Genomic DNA, 14644 nt, shown 5'->3' with positions numbered 1-14644 from the left:
CTCAGGCCGAGACCAGGGTGCAGCGCGGCCCAGAAGCGCTCCTGGCGATAGCACTGCAGCCGCAGGACAGCAAACGCTGCAGTGAAGGACAGACACGGCCACACAGGCAGGGGCGTCACCCCAGGGACGGGGAGTGGACACGCAGTGGCCTGAGCGTCCTGAGGAAGAGGCACTTTCCTCCGTCCCATGACATGGAAGAAGGGAACTGCAGCCCAGAAATATTGGGGGGCTAAGGGGACCAGGGGGGAGCCCCAGGACCAGGAAGCGGGGAGCAAGGTGTCTGCATCAGTAGTTGGGTGACACGCAGAGAGTCCTCTCACTGCTTCCAGCAAGAAGCTTCTGGAAAAGCCACTTCAAGTTACGAAGCTCCCACACTGGTCTGACCTCGGCCGGCAAAGCCACTGGAGCCTCGCCGGCCACAGGCAGCCGGGGGGGGAGCGGGGGAGGAATACCTTGAGGTCTCTGTGGATGATGGGCGGCTTCTGTCTGTGCATGTGTTGGACCGCTCTGCAAGTCTGGTAAAAAATCTTCAGGACAGTGTCACACGACAGCGGCCCTCTGGATTCGCTTTTCCTTAAAAACTCCACCAGCTGCCCTAAGAGACAATTAAACTCGCATCACCAGAGCCCCCAGCGCCGACCCGCGGGCGCAGAGGAAGGGACCGAGGCTGCTCGGGAAGGAACAGCCACCGCTGATGTGGCCCACACACACACAGACCTCCGACCACACGGTGTCAGTGACACGGCAGCTGCAAGAGACCACAAACACGCCCATCTTTGCCACAAACACGCCCATCTTTGCAACTGGCTCTTGCAAAACAGTCGCTCATTTCCTGCCAACATACGACCTCAGTGAACACGCACTGCACACTGCCGCACAGGCCGCACGCGGGACGAGTGTGTGCTGATAGCACAGAGGCTCTGGGCCCCTCCCTGGGCTCCCCACGTCGCCCAGGGATGCCCAGGCCTCCTGTGACCGGCCCCAGCTGAGACCCCTCCATAACCACACTCTCTGCTGGGGACCCAAGTTCAAGTCTCCAGCACCCGCCACGCCCTCAGCCCCCTGGACCAGCCGCTGTCCCCTCTCCCAGCCACACCTGCCTCACAGGCTTTGCCCCGACCCTCAAGAGGGCCTGAGTGACAAAGTGACCGTCAGACTGGCTGTGGGAGGGCCGATGAGCTGGTGGTTCACAGAGGGGGACTCACAACGTCCGTGTTCACTGGCCTCTGATGCAGAGAGAATGGTTATTTCCACAAATAACCATTCCGTAGGTGGCAGGGGGGCCGGAAAGGGCACTGCGGAGGGCAAGATGCAGCGAGGCATGTGGGCCACCAGGAAGGGGTGAGAGGCCCACGAGGGAGGGCTTCCAGGAGCCCCCCCAAGGCCCTCCTTCAGCAGAGCCGGCACCCACACCCTCCCCCTTCCCAGAAACTCCACCACAGGCCCCTCCCCACGGGTGCTGGGAGCCCCTGCGCCAGCCTGAGCAGCTCAGGCATGTGGCCCCCAGCCTCACATGCCACCCCCAGGCTGGCGGTCCGGGCAGTGTTCCTCGAGGTTGCCTGTCACAGGGAGGCGCCGCCAACACCAGGCCCTACTCCTGACACTTCCATCAGTGCCCGGCCTCACTTGTGAAATGGATCACACAGGTCTAGCTGAACCACAGCCTTCTGAAACCCAAAACTAAAGAGACACAAAAGCGTCTGAGCCTCAGGCACGACGAGCAGGCCCCACTCGCGGCCAACGGCTGAGGCACCCCCATCACCAGCAGGACGTACGGGAAGTCACGGGTGGCCTCATCCTGCCGCCCCAGGTGTGCAGAGCAGGGCTTCCGAGTGCCACACGCCCTGATCCAACAAGCCCCCTGCTGATCCTGTCCACAGGGACGCCAGGCTCAGTGCCGGACACGCAGCACCTGTTCAACACGGCACGTGTCCTGCAGGGCGCTGGGGAAGGACCTGGAGGTTCCGACCTACGGACACCGTGAGCCTCTGAGAGCGAGCAGGGCGTGTGGACAAGCCGCGCGCAGCGAGTCTTCCGGAAAGGAAGAGCACGTCTAGGGAACAATGCCAGGCACCCCACGAGCGCGGTCTTTGTAAGAAGAGGCAATGGCAACGGAGAGCACCGTACATGGATGACCGCGGCCCCAGCCCAAGCTGTGGAGCTGGCACCTGCACGGCTGTTCTGAGGGGACGCAGCACCAGGAGTGGCACAGCTGGCTCCCACAGCGCCCACCAAGCACTTCGCAGCCCATGTCCACTTTCTGCCCTCACAGAGGTGAGAACCCCGCCCCCCAGCTGCCCGCGCCTCCTGGCTCAGCACCACAGCCATCTGCCCACAGCGCTCACCTCCCTGCCAGCTACTGTCTCCAGCTGCTCAGTGACAGCCCCTCCCAAGGAGGCGCCTGGGCTCTGGCTGACGAAGAAGCTCCCTGTGACGATATGGTGGCCCCCTGTGCAGGCCTTATGAGTCCTGCCTCCACTCCTTTCCCCTGTAACAGCTACTCCAGTACCCGTCACCCACTGAGACCATGAGCCCAGCACTGCGGTGCCACCACAGACACACACAAGACCGAGTCCTGCCTGCCTCTTCCGCCCCCTGGCCACCACCGTGGCCCCTTGTGTGGACCTCTCCGCCCTGGAAACTCTGTGGGAGGTAGTGCCCACACCCCCTCACCCCCCAAACCCCCACCCTCCAGAGCACAGTGAGCGCCTCGCCCTGCTCTGGTCACGTGCCCTCAGGAGCCCAGGCAGCTGCTGCTCTGGCCCCCACCACAGTGCTTTCAGGGCCGCCGGCAGCGTTAGGGGCTGCCCCAGCGGGACGTTACCTTTGCAGAGCTCTGTCAGCAGCAGGAACTCGGCCTGCCCTGTGTCCGACTCCTCTTTCCCTATCGACGCTGCAGAACAAAACTGGACAATGTTGGGGTGGCCAGACAGCTTTTTCTGCAGGTGTCTCGTTAAAGGACAATGCGCAAGTCTGCACATTTAAAACAGATGCGTGCAAGACACTAAGACATGAATGTCCTAACGGTGTGTGAAAGGACCTTACAGTCTTAGCGCGTCAGAGCAGAAAGGTCAGAGAGAGAACGGGGGCAACCAGAGAGGCAGGGGGAGGCTGAGAGAAGAGGGTGTGCAGAAGTGGGGGATGGGGCCAGGCCCATGCTGGTCACACCTGACCGCAGGCCAGGCCGCGCAGCAGCAGAGCGGCTGTGGGGAGTGGAGGAGTGACGTGAGCACCCAAGGGCAGAGGTGGCCAGCGGGCTCACGGGGACAGAGCTTCGAGAGAAGTGAACACAAATTCTGGCCGCGAAGGGCAGACCCCAGCTCAGGGAGAACACGTGCCAGAGTGAAGAGCAAGCAAGGAGCGCTCCACAGTCCACCATCCGAGCACGCAGCCCTACCCTGAGCGCTCTGGGCAGGGCCAAAGGGACAGCTGAGCAGCTGGTCAGGAGAAGTGACAGAGGCAGTGAGGGGCCCTGGTGATGGCCGGGGCATAGCGCTCGGCTGCGGCAGCCAATCCCCTGGGCACGGAGACCTCGGGGCGGGACCCACATGTACACTCCCACAGCCATGGAGTCGAACTGCAGCTCTGGGAGTGCAGAACGAGGAAAATCCTCATGACTAGAAGCAGCACACAGACAAATCCAGGGAAAGCAAAAGGCCAATTCTAGTAGAAAGAAGCTCGCAGGGTGGCAGGCGGCCACAGCCTGAAGCTGGCCTGCCTACAGCTCTGTCCGGGAAAAGGATACCATGAAACAAACTTCCTGAATGATGGCTCTGCTCTTCTCCTCTTCACTGGACAGCAGTCTCTGCATCGGGAAAAGGCACACATATGCTCAGCACCTCTCAAGGACACAAGAAAAACTAAAAATAGGAGCCTTTGTCCAAATAGGCTAGAGTAAAATAAGACAGTGAAAAGAAAAGAAGACGCAGAAAGGAGGGCCACGTTTTGGTCCCAAGTCAAAGTGGGTACCTTACAGCTCAGCCACGTCACGGCCACGGCCGGGCCCACCGTACCCCACGGCCAAGGCCACGGCCGGGCCCACCCCACTCCACGGCCAAGGCCACGGCCGGGCCCACCGTACCCCACGGCCAAGGCCACGGCCGGGCCCACCCCACTCCACGGCCAAGGCTGGGTGTTGCACCACCCCCAAACAAGCCCAGAAGCTCTGAGGCCAGTACCCCAGGTAGCCCAGACGCCACCTCCCGGTGTCCCACCATGTGACCCCCTATTAATGGGTACACCGTGGACACGTACTTTACACGAGTGGCTTTTAAACTCCTGCCCTGACTGTGCAGTTTCAGTACCGTGAGGTCACTTTCTCCCCAGGCAGCGCCCCTAGTCCTCACCCCAAAGTCAGACACCACAGCTTTAAAGTCCCCTAAAACTCTGATGGCTTCTCACCATCAGAAGAGACAAGAGGACACACAGACTGGAAAAAAGAAACCAACAAAGTAACACGGATAAATCCCTCAGAACACTGTCACTTTCAGATTTCCTTTCACACCAACCCAGAGCCCGATAAAACGTGGGCGTCCTGCCTTACCTTTAGCGCGTACTCTCGGCCACTTCCCAGGTCTTGAGCTTCATACACAAACGCAAACCCTCCTGAAAATTAGGAAATCACACGTCAGTTCAGTGCTATGATTTTATTCAACGTCAAGCTTTTAAAATATCTTTACCAAGGAAAATACAAACTGGACTTGTGGACAGCAATTTGTTTTCTGCAAAAATAATGGCTCCGATTTATGTAATGCCAGTTTTTAATTATCCTGACTCAGAGGCAGGAACAGAGATCAATGAAGGGAAAAGTGGAGAAAATCAGCAAAGCCAAAGCCAGTTCTGAAAACAAATCAATGAAACTAATAAATTCTAGCCAGACTGATCAGAACACAGCGAGAGGCTGGCGGGGCAAATTACCAGCGCCTGACGGCCTCGCCCCAGTGTGGGAGAGGGAAGAGGGCACTCAAAGCGCAGAGTAGCATCACACGTGGACGTGGACCACAGAATGCTTAACAAATCCTTAATGCTAAATAAATTAAAATGTTAGCGCGTCAAACCCAACAATGGATAAAAAATGATGACACATCATGACTAAGCAGAGTTGCTTTAACAGTTGAAAATCAATGTAATTCTGTTGTTCTTAGGTTTAATTTGTGTAGCTTTTTCTAGCTTCCTACAGGGAAAATTACATCATGAAATTAAAAACTGCCAACACACGAGGAAGAGGAGGAAACGTGCTCGACCTGACAAAGGACACAAGAAAGCTCAAGGGCAGCACTGTGCTGGAGGGCAGGGGGGGCAGGATTTGGACCTAAGACCAAAAATAAGGCAGGACACGTGTTCTCACCACTGCTATTCAGTGTCATACTGGACTCCCAGCCAGGCAGCCAGGCAAGAAAAAGAAAGAAAGGCACCCAGATTGGAAAGGAAGAGGCAAAAACATTTTTCCTTGCAGACAACATTGAATGCGTATGTGACAATTTTGTGAACCCCAAAAGCCACGATACAAATGAGTTTTTGGAAGGCTGTGGGGTATCAGAGCAGCGTATGAAAGCCAGCTGTATTTCCACACACCCTGGGTTAAGCAGAGAGCCTTCAGAAATAAGAACAACTATATGACCCATAAATGCAAAAATGAGAAATGGGTTTCATCAAAGTGAAGCACTTCTGTTTCTGAAACATGCTGTGGAGGCTGAAAAGGCAGCCACCAGCAGGACTTCGCAAGTCACATTCTGGATAAGGGACTTCTGTCCAGAAAATACAAACAAAACCCACAATTCAGCAACAAGAATGTTAAAATACCTGAAAAAACACTTCAAATACATGCAAGTGGCAACAGCACGTGAAAACACCTTCTCCAGCAGCACCCACACACACGGGACACGCAATTGGGACGTCTACATTAAGCATGAGCCCCGCGGATGCAGGAGGATGGGGAGCGTGGGTGCTTGCCCACTGCTGAGGGGACATAAAACACCGTGACTACTGTGGAAACCAAGCTGGCAACTTCTGTGGTCAGGCTGCCAGGTATCTCCCCAGGAAGAACGAAGGCACACCTGCATACAAAGACCGGTATACGGACGATCGTACTGCTTCACCTGCAACCACCCAAACGGGGAACAACCCACGTGTCCATCAACGTGAACGGACACACCCAGGACCCCAAGTGGGACATGACTCAGCAGTAAACAGAATGCAGGCTCCTGCTAACCTGCAGACACGGAGGACTCCACACTCCAGAAAAAGTCATGCTGAGGGAAAAGAGCCAGGAGAAAGAAGGCAAACTTATGATTTCATTTCCAGAAAACTCTAGAAAGTGCAACTAATCTGCAGTAACAGGTCAGTGGTTACCTGGGGGTGGAGTATGAGAAGGAAAGCTTGTCGCGGGGAAGGGGGAATTACGGAGGTGATGGGTACGCCCACTGTTTCGATTACAGGCACAGTCACGAAGGTGTATGTACACTGCACATAAAGTGTTTTCACATACACGTGTGCAGTTTGTGGATCATTTGTACCGCAACGTAGCTGTGAAAAAATTAAACTATATATAAAAAAAATAGACGAAAAGAAATAAATGAAAATCCATGAGACAGACATAGCCAATGGCTGCTTTCACTGGTGGGTTCCAGCAAGCATTAAGAAAGCAGAACAATTTGTACGAAATCTCTACAACAGAGGAGGAGAAAGTAGTTCCTAGACCATTTTTTGAAGCTGAGAGAAGACAATAAAAACACAATTACAGGTCAAAATCACTCATTAACACAGACATAAAAACCCTCAGTAAACTCCAGCAAAGCAATTCTGATAGAACCGAGTAAGGACAACACAGCACAGCCACGTGAGACCTGCCCAGGAAGGCACGGCTGGTGCAGCAACCGCCAGGCGCTGCCGAGCACAGCCGTGAGCAGAAACAGGGAAGTCGGCCGGCTCGCCAGACAGAGAAAGCCTGTCAACATGCAAAGCCCACTCATGAGTTCTTAAAATAGTAAAAAGCTCAGCAAACTGGGGATCAAGAGAAACGTCTTCCATCTGAGACGTGGCAACTACAGGAACCCTACAGCTGACACGAGCTTTCCTTCTGAAACGACGACAAGGCAGGGTGTCTGCTCTCAGCAGCACAGCGCGTGCAATGTGCCACTGGAGATCCCATCCCAGGCAGTGCCCGAAGCTGGAAAAAGAGACAAAGAACAAAGAGCTAAAACTGTTCTTACTTGCAGATGATACGACTGTGAAGTCAGACAACCCCAAGGACTCGATCGAAAATTCTAGACCGGAACTGTAACCTCAGCACCGCTCCGCGGTCCCTGCCCTGCGCTGCGGCTGAGCCGTAGCCACGGGTGCTCGGCTTCCCGTTACCACCCACGGCCTTTCCACTTGCCAGGCCCGACAGCATGGACACAGCGGACGCCCTCGCGCCCACGGCTCAGGCTGTGCACTCCTACCCCACTCTGAAGGGCCCTCCCTGAGTCACCCCCATCCCAGCCACTCCCTGTCCCCAATTTTGTTCCTCCTCCCTAACACTTTCTGACACGTGACACTGTATCACACATTCATTTGGGTACCTGTTTACTGTCCCTCCCACCAGACTGTAAACTCAGCGAGGCAGAAATTTCATCCCTGTCACTGACATTTGTGCCACCAGCACCCAGAACAGTCCTGACGCGCACTGGGCAGTCGGACATGGACTGGTCACGGCAGCAGGATCCCAAGGGAAAAGCAGACGTGAGAGCATTCTACCGTTCATACCGCATGTGACCTGTGGGTGCTGGAGGACAGGGGTGCAGGCAGGCAGGCAAAGGGGGAAAGGAGCAGGCGTGCAGGGGTGCACGCCCAAATTCACACTGGCGGCTGCCTCTGGAGAAGGAAACGCAGCAGGACAGAGGTCACGCAACTTCCAACACTATCTGTGAGGTCCCGTTAATGAACGCTTGAGCTAATGCTGATTAGTTCTGGGGGGTGCAGCTCAGACGTGGGTTCTGTTACTCGGCCCGCTTGTCTGTGCTGTTGAAATTTCCTAATGAGACAAGAGCGTGCCCATTTCAGGACTGTCTTCCAGCAGCAGAAATGAAGACGTGTGGGCAGGGGCGGCTACACACATCAGTGAAGCAAAACACAGAAATCCCAGGAAGAGAGCCACACAGATATGCCAGGTGGTCCCACGGAGGAAGGATGGCGTTTGCAGTAAATGGTGCTGGAGCAACTGGATATCCTTCGGCAATGGATAAAAGGGCTTTTGATCTAAATATTACACCTTACGACAAGGACTCAGTGTACAAATGTAAAGCACAGGGGAAACTCTGCCTGCTCTACATTGAGGCAGAGTTCCCAGACTCGGCAGCAAAGCCGAGTCACACAGGCAAGTGCGTTAAAAACTTTGCAAAAGCCCCTGTTGAGAGGGCGGAAAGACGAGCTGTTTGTTGACTGAGACCGTCTGACAGAGCACTCATATCTACAGCAGATGAAGAACCCTTAAACTCGGCAACAACAAAAATACACTTAGAAAATAGGCAAGAGACACAGACGCTTCACCAAGGAGGCTAGGCAGGCGGAAGAAGCACACGGCAGCCTTACAGAAACACCAAGCAACGCTGCAGCTGCAGGGACGTACCACGACACACGTCTGAGAACAAGCACAGAAACACACGGCACAAATGCTGGCCAGGCCACTCAGACACTGGGTCAAGCTCTGTCCCCCAGACGTCACGTGTGGAAGTCCTAACCCCCACGTGACTGTGTGTGGAGCCAGGGTGCCGAGAGAGGTGGCCAGAGTTAGAGGGGGCCACAGAAGCGGCCCTGCTCCCGGGGGCGGGCATCCTAAAGAGGCAGCGCCCCCAGCAGCTTGCTCCGCTCGCTCGCGGGCAAAGTTGGTGCCGAACAAACTCTGGACATACCCGCCTGGATGAGCCGGGCGGGGTGGGAGGTGGGGGTGAAGAGAGCCAACTCCACACGCACGTGGGGCATTCTTCAAAGGACAAAATGAGAGCAATGGGGACAGTAGTGGTTTCAGGGCACAGTGTGCCTAGGAGAGGGCCTGAGGGACCCGCGTGGGGATGGGAACTTCCATGTCCTGAATGTATCGATGTCGAGATCCTGGAGGTGACCTCACTCTAGCATTCAAGATGTCACCACGGGGAGAAGTGGGCGAAGTGTCCTGGGATCTCTGCGTCACTCCCAACCACTGCACGTAAGTCTGCAGTTATCTCAAAATTCAGTTTAAGTGAAAATAACACACGCGAGTAAGACAAATCAGGGAAAGACGGGCCATGCACGCTAAGATACCATAGTGTGCAGTCACTTCCCTGGGTATGTTCTGGAACAGGAACCAGGCACAGACACCTGACTGCCCAGGCTGAGCACGGGCCCCGGGGCAGCCTGGTGGGGGCAGCAGTGACCCACCCGTGGCCGCCTCTCTTCCTCAAGTACATCTGTGTGTCATATAAAAACAGGACTTGTGTTCAGGAGAAGAAACCCCCACAACTCCCGCCAGTAAGAAGTTGGAAAAAGACTGGAACGGACACTTTACACACAAAAGACACATGACTATCTAATAAGCAGGTGAAAAATGTCCAATGTGGTTTCATCAGGCAAATGAAAATCCAACCACAAGTAGACATGACTGCACGCGCACACCAACAGACACAATGAAAATGACAGATGGCCGTGCATGCTGGCGAGAGGGCGATGAAGGGGCTCTCCACTGCTGGGGTGCAGGCTGCACTACTGTGGGGGAGGGGGCTCTGTGTCGCTGTGGGTGCAGGCTGCACTACTGTGGGGGAAGGGCTCTGTGCCGCTGTGGGTGCAGGCTGCACTACTGTGGGGGAGGGGGCTCTGTGTCGCTGTGGGTGCAGGCTGCACTACTGTGGGGGAGGGGGCTCTGTGCCGCTGGGGTGCATGCTGCACCAGCGTTTGAGGGAAGGCGCTGGGCAACTGAGGTATTTTACCCGAGAGGAAGGTAAACATAAGGCCCCAAAAAACGTAAGTATTCTTGGCAGCCTTGTTTATAACAGCTGCATGCAAACACCCAAATGTTGATCAGCAGCCGAGTGGATGGACAAACTGCAGCAATGGACAGAGTGCACGTGAGAATCACGGTGCCAGCCCTGTGAGCACGGCATGCCGGAGAATGTTCCGGAAGCGGGGGTCCGGGAGGCATGAGAGGCTTTCTGGGGTGACTCCTGGTTCTTCATCTCGACAGGTGTTTGGCTACACAGGTGCATGCACCTGTCAAAGCACTTAAATTCTGCATGTTTTACTGTACATCAGTACCTCAATTTAAATTGTTTTTAAGTTAAACAAAACTAGGCACAGGACATGAGTGCGTAACTCTAGGAGGGAGGGCAGAAGGCCGACAAGCACTGACAGATGCTCCAATGCATGAGCCAGGGACACACTGGTCAACACCTAGACGCCACTCTTCAAGGGACGTGTGTGGGGACGAGAGTCTGGCAGGGCAGCTACAAAGGGTCCCAGACATGGGGTGGCACAGGGCATCGAGCACCAGGACAGTGAGCACCAGGAGCACACACCCCATTCAGTGACCTCAGTGGGTGGTCAATCAGCAGAGTCCACATTCTACACACACGTGGTCACTGCCTGTCTTACAGGGACAGGCCCCCACGCAGACAGCGGGAGCCCACAGAGAGGAGCAGGCCAGGGCACCCCACAGCGACCTCCTCAGGGGGACGTCCCCCCATGGCATCCCACTCCAGGCACCTGCAAGCTGCAGGCAGAACCTGAAGGGGTGACACGTGCTGGTTACTGTACACCGTCAACGTGGAGCAGCGGAAAGCTGAGCTCTGGCTATTTTCAGCTGCCACCCGCCCCAGCGATTCCCCGTGCAAAGCAGCCCAGGAGTACACTGCCACCTGCATGTGCTTGAGACGTTGCTCCCTCCACGACAAGCTCGACAAACAGCCCGGCCGTCACAGACTCAGAACTTGTGCTGTCAGACGCCAAGGAGCCTGGGCCCCCAGCCCGTATTCTACCACCCACCACCCAGTGGCTCTGGCAAGCCCGGACCTCAGCCACTGTCAGGATCACAGTCCACGTGAAGCACCAGGCTCTGCCTGCCAAACAACCGGAGCTCCATAAACGTGGGGACATGGGGGGGTGGCCACGGTCACTGCTTCACGTGGGCGTTACTTACAGCGGACGAGGGGCAGATGGTGAAGCCACCAACCTGCACGCGAGGAGACTAAGAGGGAGCAACTCATCCAGTGCGAGACGAGGGCCACACGCCAGGCCCCCGAGCCCTGCTGCGAAGACCCTGGTCACTGGAGAATGACGGCTTCCGCTCAGCACCCTTGGGTGGCTTCTGTTTTGTAGAACTTAAGACACACACTCCAATGACAGAAGGACAACGCAGTGCTGAGGGACCTTTGGAGTGGGGCAGACAGTGGGGAGAGCAGCCCCTGCTCAGGCCTCTGGGTCCAGGGACAGGTGCAACGAAACAAGGCCGATAAAACCAGGATATGAGGAGACACCCAGCACAAGACAGCTTCCTACGTGGAAAGGGGACATGCTATAATGTCAGCATGCCGTGGCCACGGAATCATCTTCTATGGTCCACCTAAAAAACACGGCACTGTGGATACCTGTGGAGGGTGTCCGGGCCCAGCAAAGATCCTCTCCTTCCGTCGGGCCAACCTCCGGGGTGTCCAAAATGTGCAGCCAGGAGTCCTAACAGTCCTGCGAACACCAGTCCCTACGGAGCAGTCCTGCACCCTCTGCCCACCACAACACTCTATGCTGTGAAGGGAAGAGCCCTCCAAAAGCAGTGGCGGCGAGGGGGACGTGGGGGTGGGGCTAGGACTGCAAACAGACGGCCCGGAGTTGGTGTGAGGTGTACCCTCACGGTACCCCAGAGAGAACACACAACCTTGAGCAAGAACCACCTTACGTTCACCAAAGGCCACTGATACCACGCATGGCACACAAGTGTCCCAGCAAACAGGTACTGACTGACTGAAACACCACGCAACCTCCAGGTAAACACACGTGACCAGTTACACTCGGATTCCACGACAGGTGTGCGGCCTTGTCTTTTTTTCGTGAAGAGCTGCCCACATGCCACCTTATCCACCTGCTGCCAGTGAGTCGGAGAGGAAGCAGCCCGCGCGGGCCTTGCTGTGCTTGACGGGCACTTGACTTGGCAGTGGTGACCCCCTCAGGCACCCATTCTGGCAGTAGGACATGGCAGTGAGCGGATCCACAGCAGGAGGACCCAGGAACTACCCCAGAACCCATTCGGACCGAGTTCTCTGATACTGTGGGTCCGCCCAGGAGTTTCCTTTTTTTTTTTTTAAAATGAAAACTTAGAGAACAGTTCTGAAAAGATTAGAAAGCTATCTCACTCCACATATATCTCTGCCCACAACCCATTTCATGCTATAGGTGCAAATTCCAAAAAGCTATGAAAACCCATATTCTTTTTCCTAAATCGTTTGACAGCAAAACCTGATTTATCGTAAATTTATCGGGGTAAGACCTGACGTGAACTGATGTGGGGCCATTTAAAGACGTGATGAGCCCACAGTGAGGACAGTTACGCGTTTCCTCGTACATATTAATACATGCATGTATTTGATTACAGAATACTTCACAACCTGGTGGGAGTACCCCAACACGTACAGAACACACGTTACCTTTCAGAACCTGAAGAATTCTGAAATGCTCAACATCGGTACCCAAGCTTTAGGCTTGGGACCTTCCCCATATTTATACACAACAGCTTGTATTTCACAGCCTATGTGCCAAGGTTGCTGTTTTATGTGCAAGACTTCCTACAGGTTTCTTACCGTTTCAGTTCAGAAAGACACTTCACAAGCTTTCGAGTTTTTTGAGTTTAAACACCTATTAAGTTTAAAAGGAGGAAATCTACAGTTCGTAACTGTTTTTTTACCTCCTGACTGGCCTGGTTAGCAAAGGGAACAGGCTCTTTTGTACAACCAGAGGTGGTCATTATTCCTTGCTCTTCTTCCTGGGCACCTAGCAATGGGCACGGGTCCCTCTTTACGTGACCCACCTCCCATCTCCAGTTACCCCTGGCCCTGGCAGGGGTGCATTCTCGCCCCTCCCACTTCAGCTTGGCCCTTGGGAAACCTCCCCACTCTCCGCCCCTCCCCGAGGGTCCCCCTGCACGGTGCTGTCCTCTGTCATTGGAGCACGCACCTTATTTTAAGTTCTATAAGGCAGGGGCCACCTACCGTGCACTGTGAATTTCTTAAAGAACCAAAATAATTGCCCGGTATTTTCAGAATGAATGAATTGGTGTGGAGGAACTCTCGTCGTTCCAACAGGTGTGAGAGAACACCACACTTCAGCACGTTAGGAGAGGTACTGGCACCTCTGAAAGGAGAAGAGCCTGGGGCTTTTCTCACCAAATCACACCCAAAATGTTTCTTTCTGACCACAGTGGAGAAAAAGCGCGTGATGATCCTCCGGACAGAACATCCCCTCCAGCCTTTAGCACCGATGACAGCAGAATGGTCAGCGGGTTTCCTGCTTCAAACTGAGCCCAGATGGCAGCAGGGCTGGCCATGGTGACAGGCTGACGCTACGGCCCTGAGCTCCCACAGACAGGTTTGGCCTTTCACGTTGTACCACTCCCTCACCCCGTGTTAATGTGAGGGAAAGAGTTCTGTTTGGGCACCAGCCCCAACGCCAACTGTGCCAACTGTGCGTGGCCAGCGAGCATCACGACCAGTGAAATCTGACAGGTCCCTGTGGGCGCCAACGAACAAACCGTAAGGAGAATCCCGGGGAAAGGGGACTGCACCCACTCTAGTGACAAATCCTGTGAGGAAGGGAGCGGGCATTCAGGAAGCTAGCACAGCGTGTGGGGAAAAGCTGACCAAGTACAAACTGACCCGGAAATTCCTCCATTACTGACCAGTCAGACCGGGGCAAGGGGGACACTCGCTGGTAACAGGAGGAGGACGCAGGGCTGCCGGACACGCACTGCCCGTTTGTCCCAACCCCCAAGGAGAACAGGACGGAGACCCCCCCCCAAACCCAGGTGCGCAATCCCCCGCACCCAGCTGAGGAGCGCCAGCCCCTTGTCCAGAAGTCCAGCCTGTCCCACCGCCCCCGCAATGGTCCTCGACGTGGAAGGAAGGGCCATGTCACACGCTCCCCCCAGACTGCAGCCTCCGGTCCTCCTCCACCTGCCTCCACTGCGCTCCTCATCCGCCCGAGCCCTGCACCTGCCCACTGTCTCCTTGCCCCGGCCACGGCCCCTCCAGCAGCCGCCGGTCAGCCCACAAGTGCTGCTACGACGACCCTGCCCCCGCCCGCCCCGCGCCCCCGGCCCCGCCCGGCTCGGCCCCACGCCCGGCCGCCCCGCGCTGACCCTCGGCGACCAGCCGGGCCTCACCTTCAGCCAGAACCCGCCGCACCCTGAGCCGCAGCTCGCCCAGCTCCACGGTCTGCCCCACGAAGTCGGTGTGGTCGCGGCCGGCAGCGCCGCCCAGGGACCCCGGGCCCGCCAGGAAGTCGAGCGCTGACTGCAGCAGCGACATGGCGGCGGCCCGCGGCGGGCGCCGAGCGGGGACTCGGGTCCTGAGGCGTCGGGGTCCGCTCAGCAACCGCCAGCCCCGAGGCGCACCAGCTTCCGCCCCGACGCGGTGACGCAAACCCGGAAGGA

General features: G+C 56.1%; 1 protein-coding gene across 2 annotated transcripts in view; it reads right to left on the bottom strand.

Annotated features, from left to right (window-relative positions):
- GAK (cyclin G associated kinase) overlaps window positions 1-14644 on the bottom strand; it is a 49679-nt gene extending 35035 nt beyond the window's left edge. For both annotated transcript variants that reach the window (XM_033106609.1, XM_033106610.1), the window contains exons 1-5: window positions 14375-14644; window positions 4544-4605; window positions 3746-3805; window positions 2825-2939; window positions 453-595 (exon numbers count right to left, since the gene is read on the bottom strand). In XM_033106609.1, the coding sequence (XP_032962500.1) occupies window positions 453-595; window positions 2825-2939; window positions 3746-3805; window positions 4544-4605; window positions 14375-14519 (525 nt within the window). In that variant the 5' untranslated portion in view covers window positions 14520-14644. The remainder of the gene's footprint in view (window positions 1-452; window positions 596-2824; window positions 2940-3745; window positions 3806-4543; window positions 4606-14374) is intronic.

The sequence above is a fragment of the Rhinolophus ferrumequinum genome, chromosome 5 (genome assembly GCF_004115265.2).
Source record: "Rhinolophus ferrumequinum isolate MPI-CBG mRhiFer1 chromosome 5, mRhiFer1_v1.p, whole genome shotgun sequence".
Lineage (NCBI taxonomy): Eukaryota > Metazoa > Chordata > Mammalia > Chiroptera > Rhinolophidae > Rhinolophus > Rhinolophus ferrumequinum.
This window is presented reverse-complemented; position numbering and strand designations above follow the sequence as displayed.